Raw genomic sequence first — 17721 nt, 5'->3', positions numbered from 1 at the left:
ACTGCCATCCTGTGTGAAATAGCGTGTATATCCAAGTAAATTTGGACAGTGCCGCCTTTTCCACAACGTCACGTGTCCTGGTCAGGAAGTGTTGGTTGGGGCATTATAAATTGGTGGCGACAAGTACAGACAAGTATCCACCAAGCAAGTTATCTACAACTTTTACCGCTGCTATTCTGGAAATATGGCAAGCTTCCCTGTAAAAATACAAAATAGTATACCAGAAAAAAAGAAGGCGCCTATTGCTCACAGTGACTTGCAGAAGTGGGGGTTACAAGGTTTGTTGGCTCTCTGTTAAGAGTTAGAGGTAGGCTATTTCGCTGATTAACTTAGTAAGCTAACGTTAGCTAGCTGGCATTTTAAAGATGTTTGACCGTTGCCCTCTGAGCTCGGTGTTGTTCAGACAGTTCATGCTACACATTACCTAATTTTGCACTTGCACTTTGCATTATCGCATACTAATTTTGATAGTTTTCCTCGAAGCATAGTACAGCACCTGCTTGTGCCACTTTTTACGATATATAAACCAAACCGTTTTGGCTTCCTCGTATAAACTCACCATGATTGAGAGGACATCAGTGGTGCACTGTGTTGTAGCAAGTGACTTCACTTTTCCACAAGTCCCCAGCCAACTGTTTGTGTCTCCCTAGGGATCCAGCTGAGGTCCTACCAACTGGATGGCGTGCAGTGGCTAACTCAGTGCCTGAAGCATCAGCAGGGATGCATTTTAGGAGACGAGATGGGCTTGGGAAAAACCTGTCAGGTGTGTGACTTAAAAATCATATGGAATTACCTTGCCCAAGTGAGTGTAGTCAGTGTAGTTGTACAGTTGAACATGGATATTTTACCATCACTCCATGCACGCCTATTAGATGGCACTAGCAGCACTGAACTGCTGGGTGCAAAGGTGTCACAACTGTACAGTGTATTCAAGAGATATCTTACTATACAGCGTCATGTCCCCACAGACAATTTCCCTGCTGGTGTACATGACAGGAGCTCTTGGGGAGAAGGGTCCGTTTTTGGTCCTCAGCCCACTCTCTGTCTTGGAGAACTGGAGGACAGAGATGGAACGGTACAGAGAATCATGTATTTACACACATTTTATGTATTTAACTTTTTTATTCTATCGTGTAGCCCTGACTTAAATTGTATTTATGTCCACTCTTTCTCCTGAATCCTCAACTTGTGCGTAACTGTTGCCTGCAGCTTCGCCCCCTCTCTGAGTGTGCTGTGTTACAAGGGAGACAAAGAGAGACGGGCTGAGATTCAGAGGGATACAGACAGCCTGAACTTCCACGTTCTGCTCACTACATACGAGGTCTGTGGGCGTTTCGTGTAAACAATGATTTGAATCTCCCTCTGTGTTGAAACTGAAACCATTCATGAATTTCTCTCATTTCCAGCTATGTCTCAAAGATGCTTCGTTCTTGAGAAGGTGAGGGTGTACTGAATTATCTTGGTATCATCCATCATCAGAAACCGTATCAAATGTTTTGGCGAGCGCACTTTTTGACCTGGATTTGACCTGGCGGATTAGTGCTCACAACAAAACCACCACAACAGCCTTAAAGGATGCTCAGTTTTCTTCTCATAAGGGGAGAATAAATACCTTCTGTTTTATAATCTAGACTTCTTCCCTCTCCTGCTCAGGTGGAAGTGGAAGGTTCTGGTGGTAGACGAAGCTCACAGACTGAAGAACCAGAACTCACTACTGCACAAAACCCTGACACAGGTACTGAGCTGCACCTGGTTTGTGTTGACAAGTAGGGATGCCCCGATAGCGTTTTTTTGACGCCGATCGTCTATGAGCCATATCTGCCGATACCGATCGGCCATAGATAGTTTTTTTGTTTTGTTATAGCAGCTGATATAGCAGTATTATAGGTCAGTTTCCATTTTACATACATTTCATCCATCAAATTGAGTCCTGGTTAAAAAGTATCCACATTTTCTTTTTTTCTACCTCAATATTTACTTGATCATTATGTAAACAAAACCATGTGCGTTCTAGGTAGCCAACTTGATTTAGTGAGATAACCGAAGCACAAGACTCAGACTGTTGCCACTTGCCTGTGTTGTTGAGTCGAGTTAAATAAATGGAGACACCCTCCGAAGATATATATCCGTTTCAGTCTTTGTTTTTGTATAAGTGAATGTTCTTAAGAGAGAGAGAAATGAGCCTTTTCAGTTGCCTCTCCGCTGTTAGGGTCTCGACCGTCGTCCAGTACGACGCGGACAGCGGTGCAGAGTGCAGACCATTATGTAAACAAACGCACATGGCATGCGATGAATTGATGCATTAAATCAGCAGAGAATTAAATGAGGGTTTGTGTTTGGCCGATCGATCGCGGCATCCCTATTGACAAGTCATCGCATCCATGTCCTTCCCACTATTATCACTATTATTTGCCTTCCCGCCGACCCTTAATTCATTGCTTTGTTCAATTCTTTCACAGTTCTCAGTGGGTTTTAGGGTTCTGCTGACTGGGACTCCCATCCAGAACAACCTGCAGGAGGTTTACTCCCTGCTCAACTTCATTCAGCCCAGCCTCTTTCCAACAGATGAGACGGATCAATTTGTCAGCTCTTACTCTCATATACAGAATCAGCCTGCTCTTGGTATGAAAGACACTATCACTATTACTGTCTAACTATTAAATGGTTACTAAAATTATGTATCATGGAAATCATGCCTCAAGGTATGCGTTAGATATTGTTACAGCAGTAATTCAGGGTTTCCATGGTCATGGATACATGTGTTTTCCAATCCTGGAAAAGTTGTGGAAGATTATAAATAATCAGGTTTTTTTGAAAATATAGTGGAAATTTGTTCTCTTTTCAACTGGTCAAGTGTTAAATGTGTAAACCTTGACACCTGGGAAATTTAGCTACGTTTGAGGGAGTAATAACCCAAATTAAGCAAATAATGATGACCTAAGTGTCAAGTGATAGCGGTAGTTAACCAAAACCTGGCACACCGGCTATTCATCAAAAAATGTATGTAGATGCTTCAAACATTGGTCACATTTGCTATATGTCATTGAATAGTCATGGAAAAGCCATGGAGCCTGATCACTGAAAATGTGTAAGAACCCTGGTAATTGTTTATTAAATTAACACTGGAGTCCTGTTGGTTCCTCTGCTTCTGTTGACAGCCAGAGAGCTGCAGAGCGTCCTGGAGCCCTTCCTGCTGCGTAGGGTCAAGTCAGAAGTGGCTGCAGATCTGCCCAAGAAGACAGAGCTGGTGATGTACCACGGCATGTCCGCTCTGCAGAAAAAATACTACAAAGCCATTCTGACCAAGGATCTGGGTGAGACTTCTGCAATATGGTGGACCATTGTAGATTTTAGCTAATATTTGTACAATGCTGTATTTTTAGCTTATAAAACATCCTTATGGCACTTGTGATACAGCATATTACTGAATATGTGAATGATTGTTTTTAGAGGCTTTTGGAAACGAACAGGGCAACAAGACGAGGCTGCTGAACATCCTGATGCAGCTGAGGAAGTGTGTTGACCACCCATACTTATTTGACGGTGAGATGTGCTCGGTGATAAAATAACGCTGAGAGGACTAATCGTGGTTATTGCAGGTGTGATATGAAAGTGTAAACTGTGAACTTGAGTCAGTCTCCACCCTTTTCCCCTTTCCTGCCTAGGGGTGGAGCCAGAGCCCTTTGAGATGGGGGAGCATCTCATCGAAGCCAGTGGGAAACTTTGCCTTCTGGACAGCATGTTGGCTTACCTGCACAAAGGGTCAGTCGCTCGACATCAACTAGGGGAGACAAATAGGGCTTTCTGAAAGTTTGGCACCAAATGAATGACACTGTGCTGAGTAGTTTGACATGTTACTTGCCTCCACCAGGTGGCAGTATAGGCTCTGTCCCGCTGCTGCTACATCAGACTGTTTGTGTTTTGATAACCATGCGAACACATGAACCAGATCCTGACACAGTGTGCTATACAGATGAGTTGTTGATCACTTTCAGCAGTTTATTTAACTATTGAAACACTTGTACAAGTATGATGGTGGCAGCTTCATTTGTCCAGTTCATGTCACAGTAAGATTTTGGCATCCCCGCTCTTTCAAAGCAGAATGTTTTCAAGTTGTGTCTCAAGTGTAACATCGCTACCATTAACTGATATCAAGCACTATGGCTAGAGTAAAGACTCTTGGGCTTATTCCATCTCACCATAGTGTCTTACTTTATTTTTCTCTTCCCCATCGTGACTTAAGGGGCCATCGGATCCTGCTGTTCTCTCAGATGACCAGGATGCTGGACATTCTGCAGGATTACATGGAGTACAGAGGTGAACAGGGGTAAACAGGAGGGGAACTTGGTCATGTACAGATTCACAGCCCTTCCCTCACACAGAACTTAACTGCCTGATGCTTCAGTTGAATGATTTTAAGAGAATGACAAATGCCACAGTCTACATGGTTTTTACATGTCAGTATGTTTCACCTTGCTCCTTGCCAAACCCTGTTACACTTAACATCCTTTTGAAACATCAAAAAGAAATGCTGCCACACTTTGAATTTCTGAGTAGTTTTCTAAGGTCACAGAAGCAAATATTTACTATATTACTATTGTTTTTTTTTAAAGATTTTACTAAAGGAAATCATCATTATTTCCCTTTTAAGTTTGCCATAATAATAATAATAATAATATGTGTTTACATGTGATCGCCACACATTAGTGCTGACTGGAGCTTTTCTTTTCAGGGTATAGCTATGAACGTCTGGATGGGTCCGTCCGCGGGGAAGAACGCAATCTAGCAATCAAGAACTTCAGCAGCAAGGATATCTTTGCCTTTCTACTCAGCACTAAAGCAGGTGAGCGAAACCCAAAAGGATGAACATGTGGGCTAATTTGGTCATATTTTGTCTTCATGTCTTTAATTGGGAATACATTGGGTTCAAACTGAACATCTTCGTCAATGGATGATGTTCACAATGTGAATGTTATTGTATTAGGGATGCATGATATCAGAAACACCGTTTGCTATTTCATCTTGTGAAGGGCTCATTGCATGAGTGGAATATGGTCTCAATAAAAAATGTAAAATGCAAGTCTCCTTCAAAAACGATCCAAGGCACACTGTAGGGTTTGTGCAAAATCAAAATGCCTTTATTTTACATGGCAATATGTATTTAAAATGACCAACGCATTGCGACCGACATAGGTCTTCATCAGGGTCATTGTCAGCAGTAGCTTACACACCTATATTGTGTTACACTAATGAGTTGAGTGGGAGGATGGTTCTCTATCAATGTGCAAGCCTATTGGTCAAAAAACAAGAAAGTGATACATCATCAATAGAAAGGAGAAAGAAGGAAGAAAGGAGGAGGGAAGAAAGAAAAGGAGGGAAGGGGGATGGAAGGAAGTGAAGAAGAGATGAGAGCAGGGGTAAACCTAAATCATTAAAAAGAAGATGAATATAATGTGGCTACCAAGTCAAGGTGGACCTAATCCTTTCCTTATGTACACATGATGAATTCCTCAATCTATAACCTGGTCCACATTTTTCTGTTCATAACTACAAACACATATTGACTACACAATCACCTTAACCATCAATGGTTCCATATATTAAAATACAATTTTTCTATTATTCCTGAAGTGATATTTCACAGAAAAGGAGAAAAGTCTATCTCATCATTGAGCCGGGGTATTTCGTTGCTTTCAGTTGTACAATCCGAAAGGTCTTGCGTTGGAGTAGTCTTTTTAGGCGCCATCATTGTCATCTCACATCTGGAAAGGCCCTGTGCATTTTGTGTGAGCCTCCTCCCTAATAACAGATCAGTATGGTGGGGAAGACTGTGAGATCGAAAGGAAAGGGCACTGACCTCAACGTAAATTACCTCATTTCCACCCCTAAAAGCTGGTATCAAGGAACAGTCCTGGTAAATAATTCAGTTGTACAATCCAAAAGGTCTTGCGTTGGAGTAGTCTTTTTAGGCGGTCGCCTCCTCTAATGTCCTTTTCAACAACTTCTAACACCATAACTTTCAGTGTATTAGGGTTGCCATGTCCCGTTTGCACATAATGTAATGCCATAGCACAGCCATTCCCAAACTTAAGAATGCCGCGGCCCAATTTGAAATCTGAAAATCTTCCGCGGCCCACCCAACCCTCACAACTCTGATCAACACACGAGACTAAGATGAAGTATTTCCCTATATATTTTTTATTTCATAAACAGAACATGTGAACGTGGGCATACGGCAATGCAGTGCAAATTCATAATCCATCCACATACACGTAACAATTTGTAAAGCAACAAATGTAAGAAATTAAGTGCAAATAGTGAATTGTTAAGCCCGTATCCTGGCTGTTTGACACTGGATAATAAAACGCTTAAACATAAAATTTCACAATATCCAACCCAACTGTGAAACCCAAACCCAGCGATAGGTACTCACTTGAGTACTTTCTACGAGTCCTTCTTTTTGTTTTCACGGATTCATTTTGATCTTCTGATGATTCGCTTGTGGAGGTTGATTCTCCATTAACAACTTTCCTTTTGCAACCTGATAGCCACCGCTCCATTTTTACTCTTCCCCCGCCAATGATGAGGTATTCCCTCAATTACAATTCCCCGCCAATGACGAGATATAAGATACGTTCCGGCCGGATCAAAAATAGGTCAGATAAATGAAGATGTAATTTAAATCCCATGGCTTTGTTTTATCAGTTCTGATTACTTTTTTTAATACAAATATTTAATCATAAATATTTTATGGTAATTTCAAACTTAATTACAAAATTAAAAACTTTTTATTTATTTATTTATTGTAAATGACCTCTTGTGGCCCAGCTGCAGTACCTTCACGGCCCACCAGGGGGCTGCGGCCCACACTTTGGGAATCACTGCCATAGCATAATCAACATTCTTTGTGCGGATGGTATTTTTATGTTCTGCAACTCGGTCTTTTAGTCTTCTTTTTGTTCGTCCTACATAGAAACAACCACAGGGGCACTCCAGTCTATAAACAACATGTGTGGTGTTGCAATTGGCAAAGTGTCTCATTTGATATGTGCGAGATGTGCTCCCATCTTGAAAATGATTGATTTTCACGACATTATCACAATGATTGCAACTACCACATTTAAAAGTTCCACGGGGCTTTTGTAGCCAGGTTGTTGGTGTGGGTGGGGGAAGATAGCGCCGTACCACCTTGTCTCTCAGGGTCGGTGCGCGTCTGAATGAGAACATAGGTGCTTCTGTGAACAGTGGTTGGAGAGATACGTCACTCTGAAGAATGTTCCAATTGCGTTTAATGATGTTTCTTATTTGAGATGCTTGTTCGCTGTATTGCGTCGCAAAATATATTTTTGAAGACGGTGTAGTTTCTTTTTGGTTCGGAATAACTGTTTTCTATTTAAGGACTTAGCTCTTTGAAGTGATTTTTCCACTGTATTTGGAACTTTTAAATGTGGTAGTTGCAATCATTGTGATAATGTTGTGAAAATCAATCATTTTCAAGATGGGAGCACATCTCGCACATATCAAATGAGACACTTTGCCAATTGCAACACCACACATGTTGTTTATAGACTGGAGTGCCCCTGTGGTTGTTTCTATGTAGGACGAACAAAAAGAAGACTAAAAGACCGAGTTGCAGAACATAAAAATGCCATCCGCACAAAGAATGTTGATTATGCTATGGCATGTAGTGGTGGTAGGTATTGATGGTGTCTGATATCAATATAATTTAGAGTTAGCTTCAATGAGAATTAAGAATGGGGCACCAGATAACAGACAGCATCAACAGGTCTCATCTGAAGGAGTGAGTTCTCGGCATGTTTGAATTTAAACCCACACAATGAGCACAAGAGGTGACTTTATGCAAAATAATATATTTATTACTAAACTAAAGCACACTCAATAATCAGGTAAAGTGAATATAGTACAGTATATACAAGAGGTATACCTATGAATTGTGATGAATCAATGGCAATAGGAATAGATGATCATGTGAATATGCAATACTGATAATTAAACCAACATTTCAGCAGACACAATCATGGAAGATGAGCAGTGGAAGTCAGCAACGATAGCCATAAAAGGGCGACAGTATAACTATCTGGAAAACTGACTTAAATGAATCCTTGAATAACTGAATGGTTACTATAACTATAGGGAGCCGTAATAAAGTGTGTGATATGTGTGTGAAGTGTGAATGTAATGGAATAGCTATGTGTGATGTATGATATGATGCCCAGTGGACAATGATCAGTACCTACGACACCAGCGGAGGTCCGGAGGGAGCTGAAGCACGTTGAGGCCGGGAGTCTGTGAGGAGTCTCGGCACGACGAGGTGCTGGAGGTTGAAGATCCGACGTCTGTTCAGTTGATCTCAGCAGGCCGCAACAGAGTGAAGCATGCAGGCCGCTGGACAGAGGGTTGTGGGTCTCTCAAAGCTAACGCCGACCCACTCTAGAGGTTCCGATGATTCTTTAGAGTTAAACTCAGCAGGATAGCTGATAGCGAGGTTGTAGCAGGCAGGACACACAGACACACGTGCTGGCGTGTGTATGTGTATTTGTCAGGCAGACAGGCAAGGCAGCGAGGCTCTCTTCACTGTTTCGGATGAAACAGGCTTTCTACTTGGCTTGTAGTGATGATGATGCATTTGAGTCTGTCTTTGGAGACAAACTTTGGAACAAAGTTGTTGTCAGACTCTGTTAGCACACGTGTTGCGACCACGTAAAGTGCATGAAATCCACATTGGAAATGTGTGTGTTTGGTTTTGTTGTGATCAGTTGAGGGGTGTGTGCGTGGGCTGGCATGTGTAGTGTTACGGCTCATTACATATGCATGAAACCCTAATTTTGGTTCCCAGATCTATCCAATATAATTGACCGTCGTAACATTAACATTATTAAACTCAGCACAAATTCCTGAACACTTTAATATCAAACATGGCTATCTAAGCCCCATGTAAAGATAAAGAAATTGAATAATGCAAATAACTATTATATAAAACATCCCAGTTACACATAAAATTAGACATATACATTAGAGTCCACCACAATGTGATACCCAAGGTTTCATGAGTCTGTATCAAAGATTTCTCCTGATTTTGGATACATTCCAATGTGTCTCATCTCAGACACTCTGTCTCTTTGGGGATTAACAAAGACAGGGCTGAGTGTTGGAGGTTTATGGTTATTTACCAGGACTATTCCTTGATACCAGCTTTTAGGGGTGGAAATGAGGTAATTTACGTTGAGGTCAGTGCCCTTTCCTTTCGATCTCACAGTCTTCCCCACCATACTGATCTGTTATTAGGGAGGAGGCTCACACAAAATGCACAGGGCCTTTCCAGATGTGAGATGACAATGATGGTGTGGGTGCAGTTACTACAGGCATTACATTATGTGCCAACGGGACATGGCAACCCCAATATACTGAAAGTCATGGTGTTAGAAGTTGTTGAAAAGGACATTAGAGGAGGCGACCGCCTAAAAAGACTACTCCAACGCAAGACCTTTTGGATTGTACAACTGAAAGCAACGAAATACCCTGGCCTCAATGATGAGATAGACTTTTCTCCTTTTCTGTGAAATATCACTTCAGGAATAATAGAAAAATTGTATTTTAATATATGGAACTATTGATGGTTAAGGTGATTGTGTAGTCAATATGTGTTTGTAGTTATGAACAGAAAAATGTGGACCAGGTTATAGATTGAGGAATTCATCATGTGTACATAAGGAAAGGATTAGGTCCACCTTGACTTGGTAGCCACATTATATCCATCTTCTTTTTAATGATTTAGGTTTACCCCTGCTCTCATCTCTCTCTCTTCTTCACTTCCTTCTATCCCCCTTCCCTCCTTTTCTTTCTTCCTTCTTTCTCCTTTCTGTTGATGATGTATCACTTTCTTGTTTTTTGACCAATAGGCTTGCACATTGATAGAGAACCATCCTCCCACTCAACTCATTAGTGTAACACAATATAGGTGTGTAAGCTACTGCTGACAATGACCCTGATGAAGACCTATGTCGGTCGCAACGCGTTGGTCATTTTAAATACATATTGCCATGTAAAATAAAGGCATTTTAATTTTGCACAAACCCTACAGTGTGCCTTGGATCGTTTTTGAAGGAGACTTGCATTTTACATTTTTTATTGAGACCATATTCCACTCATGCAATGAGCCCTTCACAAGATGGAATAAGTACAGTACACCTGAAGTATCCAAAGAGCACCTGTATGTGATCACCACAAAGACCCAGCAGCGCTTCTACTCCATTGTCTTCACCATTTGCTATTTGTTAGAATATTCCAGTTGTATGATTTGTGTTTTACAGAGATGTGGATTTTTCCAATTTTTTAACTTTATTTTGAAAATCCAAGACAAAAAAAAAAGGAAACAAGTTACGTTTTTTTAGGTGTCTTTGATTAGGAACTCAGTATTTGGTCAGGAAATCTGCACATCACAATCATATCTTGTTCCCTCCTTTAAGTATTGTAGCCTCTTGAGATATGTATATTGTGAAAAGCAATTTCAGTTACTTTCCAGTTAATGCATTGTGCCGTTCCAAAAATAGTTTACGATGCTTAAAGTGATAAAGTGCATCTGCTAAACTACGTTGTGGCAAATTTGTCGATAAGGAAAGTCATTTTGTACGTCACACCACAACTGACAGAGCTGTGCTAAGATTCACCCTGCCTGCATCTCTACATCTACAGCAGGGTTCACAGAACTAGCTGAGAAAGGAAAGGGGACTCTGATCACACAGAGATAAGAGTTGCGGCAGGATGACACTGGTGTAAATAAGGCCAGCACTTTTACAGTTCTACACTCTTACAGTTTTTGTGTGAAAGTAACGAGAAAGAAACCCAATTTCCTCTCACAGGCAATCTCTTTATGTGTATAATAGTGCATGCTATCTGCTTTATGAATGCATCATGCTATATTACAGTATATTATCCTATTATTTACATGGACTGATTTAACTTTTTAAGGTTTGTGAGTAAATAAACAGGATGTGGTTGCCATGCTTTCTAGTATAAAATGTGTGCACTAGTGCCCTTTTCAAAGTGTGTGCTGTAGATTCCTAACAAACTGTCTTTGCAGGGGGAGTGGGAATGAACCTTACAGCTGCCGACACTGTCATTTTTATGGATAGTGACTTCAACCCTCAAAACGACTTGCAAGCTGCTGCACGCTGCCATCGGATTGGCCAGAACAGGTAGCGTGTGGGGGAAAAACTACTCCGAGCAGCCTGTGTTATAGTATTTTGCTTTGATCGTTTTCTTGGCACTATTTCTTATTCTTTCTCTCACTGCGACTAATGACAGGCCCGTGAAAGTGATCCGCCTCCTTGGTAGAGACACTGTGGAGGAGATAGTGTACTCCCGCGCCGTATCCAAGCTGCACCTGACCAACACTGTTATTGAAGAAGGACGCTTCTCTCTGTTGGACCAAGCCCAGTCTGCTGCTGCAGGGCTTCAGGTTCGTAAACTTTGGAAAACAGTGCCGGGCTCGCACACAGAACCCCAGTGCCATCATCTATGAATCCTGTTGTCTCTTCACTTCACTTTTTCTGATGTGGCTTCTCCAGTTATCTTCGTTTTTAGCATTTTCACTTACTGCTAATGTTTTCTGTCCCCCGCAGTTAAGTGAGATCTTGAAGTTTGGGGTAGATAAGCTTTTGTCATCAGAAGAGAGCTCTGTACAGGATGTGGACCTGGGGAAGATTCTCGGTCATTCACGTGACGGTCAGTGGGCGGCTGATGAAGACGCCACATTACTCAGAGGGGAGGAAGAGGAAGAGGAGGAGGACTCTGAATCTGACGGGCAGAGTATGTTTTAGGGCCAAGTGATGACATTCAAATCGCAGAGGTTTTGTTTATATGCACAGCTTACTCTGATATTAAATGGGGCGCTGCGACATGTAAACATCTTAGTCGTTTCACTTTTGGTTCTTCTCACTGTCTGTGCAAACTCAGCCACACACAGGGTTATGTCTACATTTTGATGTCAACAAAAAAAACACACAGATCACTACTGGGATCATCAGTTCTTTTACATGTATTCAGAGTAACCTTCTGTTGTTCAGTCACAGAGGGAAGGGTTAGCTGTCAGCCAAACATTTTCATACTTTTTTGCTGGCGGACCATTTGATTTATTCATGGCAACAGGGAGACTCAGTCGCAGTGTGTCAAAGATTCATGTAAACATCCTGACCGAATAAGACCTAATAACCTGAATACGAATACTAACCCGATAGCTTGGGTTACTCTGTGCATGTAAGCGTAGCCACTGACTGCACTCACTATCGCACTCTTTTGTCCCACAGACCACATGTACTACTTTGAGGGGAAAGACTACTCTAAGGACCCCAGCTCAGAAGACCAGAAGGTCTTCGATCGCTTGCTGGAGGAGCAGCTGGCTGAGCTACAGGAGGGTGTAGGAGAGGGACGCGCTCTACGACACAAAGCTGGTGTACGATTCTGTCTTCACTCACACCTTATGGGGACTCGCAATAAATATTTTAATCTCAGACGTCATCAGATATATCTGCCAAGACTTTTATATAGACCTGTGTTTACCATTGAATAATTAGATAGATACTACCTCGCCTAGGAGAGTTTATTAGTATTGGTCTCCATGGAGAGTTTTAGCGTCACATTGGTGTTTCACAGGCTTTTGCACCCTGCCACAAAAATTTCTAGTGGAACACTGATGTAGATGTATATGAATATGAGTAGATAATCACTAACTCAAGTTTGCATGATTGGGATGGAGTAGCAAGTGGATAATACTTCAGAGTCAGTCAACAGATAATATTTTAAAAGTATAGGGCTACACAATATTATTGCTAAAATAATGCAATTGTTCAGCCCTAACAGAGGGTTTTGCTCTTTGGGTTCCAGGTATCGCTGTCTGGGCCCCTTGGGGTTCCACTGAGGAAGAGGAAAGCACTGAGCGAGGCTGAGCTGGAGCTGAGGCGTCAGAAGAGGCAGGAGGCTGCGGCCAAGAGAGCCAAACTACAGGAGGACATGAAGAAAAAGCAGCAAGAGCAGAAATACAAGAAAAAGTAAGGAATCTTTTCTTGTCAGACCTAAGCTAAAAGGCACAAATGATAGATAAATCAGATTCGGTGTATAGGTAAATATGATGTAAGATTATCTTGTTATTTCTACGCTGTAGATAGAGGACAGTAGAAACTGACAGGAAATAAGGAGCAAGGAGGAGGCGTTTAGACATTAGCCAAGTTTAAACTCACAAAATTGTAAATGTGATGCAAGTACCTTAACCCACTCAGCATGGACGCCTCATACCTAAGCAACTACACATTATTTGGTGTGTTTGTTTTTGTGTGTCATGCAGGATGGCATGGTGGGAATCATGTGGCTACAGATCACTGTGCCTTCAGTCTGTGCACAGTGAAGAAGAAGAAGAGGAGGAGGAGGAGGAGGAGGCGGGTGATGACAGCAGCATATGCTCCACAGACTCGGACCACACTGCCATACACTATGTTTTGGGGGATGTTACCCATCCTCATGCTGCTCAGGAAGATGCTATCATAGTCCACTGTGTTGGTATGGAGCCTGTATTACGTTATCTTTGCACTGCAAGCGTCACTTTGTGTGTAACACAGAGAGAGATTTATGAACAGAAAAATAGTTTTAGATTAGTACCAAATGCCTCGTTAAACAATACTTTTAGGCCCAATCTGAGCTGTAAATCTTAGGGTCATGTGAATTATTGCAGTAACATAGCATTGTACGGAGCTGTAAGATCACGTTTCTCCACCTGAAGATCAATCAGTACTACTGGTTGTAACCAAGGTGGCGCAGGTGAACAGATCTACAGCTTCACTCAGGAGCTGAAATTTAAATCTTTAACAAGTGAATAGATTGGTCATATGTGACACTTGTCTTTGGTTGTAGATAGAGCTTCTAAAATGACATTGGTAATACAGCTGTACAGTATGTTTGTATTGATTAAGGTATGTGTTTTGGACAGATGACTCTGGCCGGTGGGGCAGGGGCGGCCTGTTCACTGCTCTAGAGGTGAGATCGGATGAACCACGGAAGCAGTACGAGTTGGCTGGCAAGATGAAAGGTAGGATCCGATTTGACCGTGATTACAAAGATGGTAAACACTCGTGCCATACAGATTCTCTTGCTTCAACATGCATATCTTTGAGGTCCCCTGGTTGAGATTGAAACTCATGCTTACCATTTTGAATACCATCATTTGTTTCAGACTTGGACCTTGGAAATGTGCTCCTGTTCCGCATAGATGACAAACAGTCCAGATTAGATGGTCGAGATCAAGTAGGTGCCGCCTTACTGAAAGCCAAGCTGCACAGAGAAATTTCCAGCTCCTCAGCCTAGAAATGAACTCTTTTACGATAGATGTGTTGCCATGTCTTCGCTTATTAGCAGTACTAGTGATAAACAGTTGGGTCATTTTTCATGTAATGTGTGATTGAGGTTATTATACAGTGACTGATTTGTGTAGCTGTGGCATAGTGACGACTGGTAAGATGATTAAAATGATACGATGATGACCTGCGTTCACCTCCGTCCCGTCACCTCAGTTGGCCCTCATAGTGGCACAGCAGAGAGACAAAGCTAACAACCTGAGTGGAATCCATCTCACTGCTCTGGATGAAGGTCTGAAGAAGATTTATACTGTGGCCAAGAGAACTAAGGGTATAGTCATGCATTGAATATTGAATTTGTTTTATTGTATCTGCAGTATGTCACTATTATGTATGTTTTATGTTTTGTGCGCACATTTAGAGTGTGAATGTAAAATAGTTAGGAGTTCAGAACATCATTTTAGGTGGGAGTGGGGTGGCACACAATTAAATGAAGGAAAAAAGTGCAGTAGAAAAAGTTGGCCTAATAGATTATATTAGATTATTTTGAATTCATTGTTGAAATTACTGCAACAGTCAAGTCAGCTCTGCTGAGACGAGCACCTCACTGAGCAATTACTCATGCACTGATGCTCAGATAAGCGTTTCATGATATGAGAATGATGGTAATGTGTAGGCTTTCACCCATCTGTTGATCATAATGCACAGCCATGTGTAATGAAATCAAACTCTGGATACTGGTCTAATTTAGCCTCTGTCAGAGAGGAGAACCAGGAGATTAAATTTGAAGAAAAAAAAGAGGAAGGAGGGACAGAGTAATGCATTTCTTTAGAAAGGATTCAATGAGGTGTAAATTGATGAAGGCAATGTTTGCTTTGATTATAGTCAAACTTGACTGACATGGCCTTTTCCTTTTCATTATGTCGCTCCACCATGGTACAGGTATGTGGGACATAAGGTCATGGTGGCGTCTGTCTATCTGTGTAGACACATTCTTGTGAACACAATAACTCAAGAACAATACAGGATGGAAACTTCCTACTGACACCACAGGTTCCCCTATAGAGCAGATGAGTAGTTGATTTGATTAGATGTTGGAGCACCTTGCTGCATACATTTGCATATTGAGGAAAAACTGATTTAATCTTTAAACTATTGAAACTCTTTAATGATTTAAGATACAGAGTTCATATTAATGCCACCCATGTGTTATGTGAAGACAAGTATGTTGACATAGAAATATTTGCTAATTAATGCACCAATTAAGCTTGAGAAATAAAGAGGTTTAGGGTTAACCCTAACCCCGGTTGGGGGTTGACACTGCTGATGTGTGAACACGTCACATAATATAATTGCAGTGCTATATCCTTGTTTTTTTTTCTATGTACACCTCTACTATCCTTTTGTTTTTTTCCCCCACAGCAAGCGTACATCTCCCACGTATTGGTCACTCCACCAGAGGCTTCAACTGGTACGGCACAGAGAGACTCATCAGGAAACACCTGGCATCCAGAGGCATCGCCACATTCATGTATCCTTCATGACTTGTGTTTTCAGCAGATATTAATATTTAAAAAACAAAGGAAAGCAAAAGCATTAGTCTTATTAGTTGATCTATGAAGTTTTTTTTTCTTTTTGCCTTGACCTGACTGACAGTTATTACCACAGAAGAACTGCCAAGAATACAGCAACAGCTGCACCTCAAACATCCACGACCTCAGTGTCAGTATCCTCTCCTGAACCACAGTCCCGTGGGTCGGACAGGCTGACTGACGAGGGGGAAACAGAAACTCCAGGACCCTCTGCTCCTGTCAGGACCCACAGCCCCACGCACCTCCCCAATTTCATGGAGGGAGTTCATGTGTTTTTCTACAATCTGCCTGCATCAGAGAGGAAGCGGCTGGCCCGCTACCTCATCACATATCCTTTCAGACTGGGGCTGATCTCAGTACGGTGCTGTGAAACTAAACATCCTGGGTGTCATGGCTGCACCAGGGGGTCACAAGATGATTTTGGGGGTTGTGACATAATTCATGGTATATACAAAACACGTCAGAGCTGGTTTTTAATCAGGTTCATTATTATAACTTGCCAATGCAATAAAGGCATTTTAATTATTTTCACTTCAAGCTGAGTGCCTTGGTTTCTCGTATCCTCCAATCAAAATATCTATTTGTAATATAAAAAAATTATCATCAGGTTTCTAATTTTCAAAATGAGTCATTTTCTTGTGAAGTAAAACTGCCTGAAAAGCAAACATAAATATCAGCATTCAGTATCAAAGCTCATCATCTGTAACAGTAGGAGGAGGGGGAAGGATCATGCGCTGAAACAGGATGACAACCACTGCAGTAAAATACTAGCTCAAGTGTTAATAATAATTAAGTATTGCAGTTATAGCCTAATTACAGTAAAATTCACAATGTCACAACTCCTTAGCTGCGGTGCACTTATGATGGCGATGAGGAGGAGATCATGAGTCCAGACGTCACTCACATAGTCGCTGAGGTGGAGAGCGCTGTCCACTCACAGGTTAGTGCGCTGAACACGCTGAGGTTCATTGATGGTTATCTGTGCTGATGAGCTACATCAGTGTTTCCCCTTATATTACAAGAGGGTGTTGGGCCAGAATTTAGACTAAGATACCAGACTGTCCTTTACGATAATAAACTAAATAATAAACAGTTTTGGCGCTACAAACTCGTTTTGCACCAAAACAAGGGATGGACATGGCATCAAAACCAACATTATCTCCAAGACACACTGACCCACACTACTGGAAGCAGTTTCTCCACGGGGATCATGGTGATAACATGTGATAACACTGTGTTTATCTTACTGTATCTGCTTACTCTTAACCAGGAGCTCCAGGATCTGGTGAGGCAGTATCCTCAGGCCGTCCCCGCTCAGACGGCTTGGCTGGAGTCCTGCTTCTCTAAACAGAGAAAAGTCAACATCACACAGTTTCTGCATGCGCTCAGATAACATTGTTTTAAAGATCCTTGAATTTCATTTGATTTTTTAATAATCCTTGTGTTTCATTCTTGGAATTAATTTGGTTGGCTTCTTGAAAATACATGTATGAATGTCAAATCATTGTAGAACTGTTGGCAGACAGGTTGATTCAGAAGTAAAATAAGAAGTAAATATAAAAAAAAAATAATGAAATAAATTGTACTTTTCTCCACTACTGTGTTGTGGGCTTGTGTTGCACCTGTGCTACTGAAATAAGCATATAAGTTTTACAGTGTTTGGCACAACTAAATTGACCGAGGTTTTCTGCCTGTACTGAAGTACTCATATGAATGTGATAAATCCGGTGCAGTTATACGAGTTAAGGAAGTCCAACTGTATTTAC

At 41.5% G+C, this 17721-nt stretch overlaps 1 protein-coding gene across 1 annotated transcript; it reads left to right on the top strand.

Annotated features, from left to right (window-relative positions):
* The first annotated feature begins 137 nt into the window (after positions 1 to 137).
* On the top strand, positions 138 to 17500 carry chd1l (chromodomain helicase DNA binding protein 1-like). Its single transcript, XM_071913327.2, has 25 exons — positions 138 to 278; positions 651 to 763; positions 969 to 1075; positions 1210 to 1321; positions 1407 to 1438; positions 1654 to 1735; positions 2460 to 2622; positions 3159 to 3314; positions 3451 to 3543; positions 3666 to 3762; positions 4244 to 4317; positions 4733 to 4843; positions 11102 to 11216; positions 11326 to 11479; positions 11643 to 11829; positions 12327 to 12472; positions 12904 to 13067; positions 13361 to 13572; positions 14000 to 14098; positions 14243 to 14313; positions 14580 to 14694; positions 15786 to 15894; positions 16020 to 16283; positions 16814 to 16895; positions 17226 to 17500. Exons 1-25 carry the CDS (start codon positions 185 to 187, stop codon positions 17346 to 17348), a joined length of 3075 nt encoding a protein of 1024 aa, XP_071769428.1. The 5' UTR covers positions 138 to 184; the 3' UTR covers positions 17349 to 17500.
* Positions 17501 to 17721: the final 221 nt, after the last annotated feature.

Source organism: Centroberyx gerrardi, chromosome 9 (assembly GCF_048128805.1).
Source record: "Centroberyx gerrardi isolate f3 chromosome 9, fCenGer3.hap1.cur.20231027, whole genome shotgun sequence".
Taxonomy (NCBI): domain Eukaryota; kingdom Metazoa; phylum Chordata; class Actinopteri; order Beryciformes; family Berycidae; genus Centroberyx; species Centroberyx gerrardi.
This window is presented reverse-complemented; position numbering and strand designations above follow the sequence as displayed.

What these genes read in the sequence shown, in the direction of transcription:
- chd1l (XM_071913327.2), top strand. Translation starts at nt 185, where the DNA reads ATGGCAAGCTTCCCTGTAAAAATACAAAATAGTATACCAGAAAAAAAG. An exon ending in GGATTACATGGAGTACAGAG is followed by an intron (nt 4,318 to 4,732) that starts GTGAACAGGGGT and finishes TTTTCTTTTCAG; the next exon opens with GGTATAGCTATGAACGTCTG. An exon ending in CTGGCCCGCTACCTCATCAC is followed by an intron (nt 16,284 to 16,813) that starts ATATCCTTTCAG and finishes GCTGCGGTGCAC; the next exon opens with TTATGATGGCGATGAGGAGG.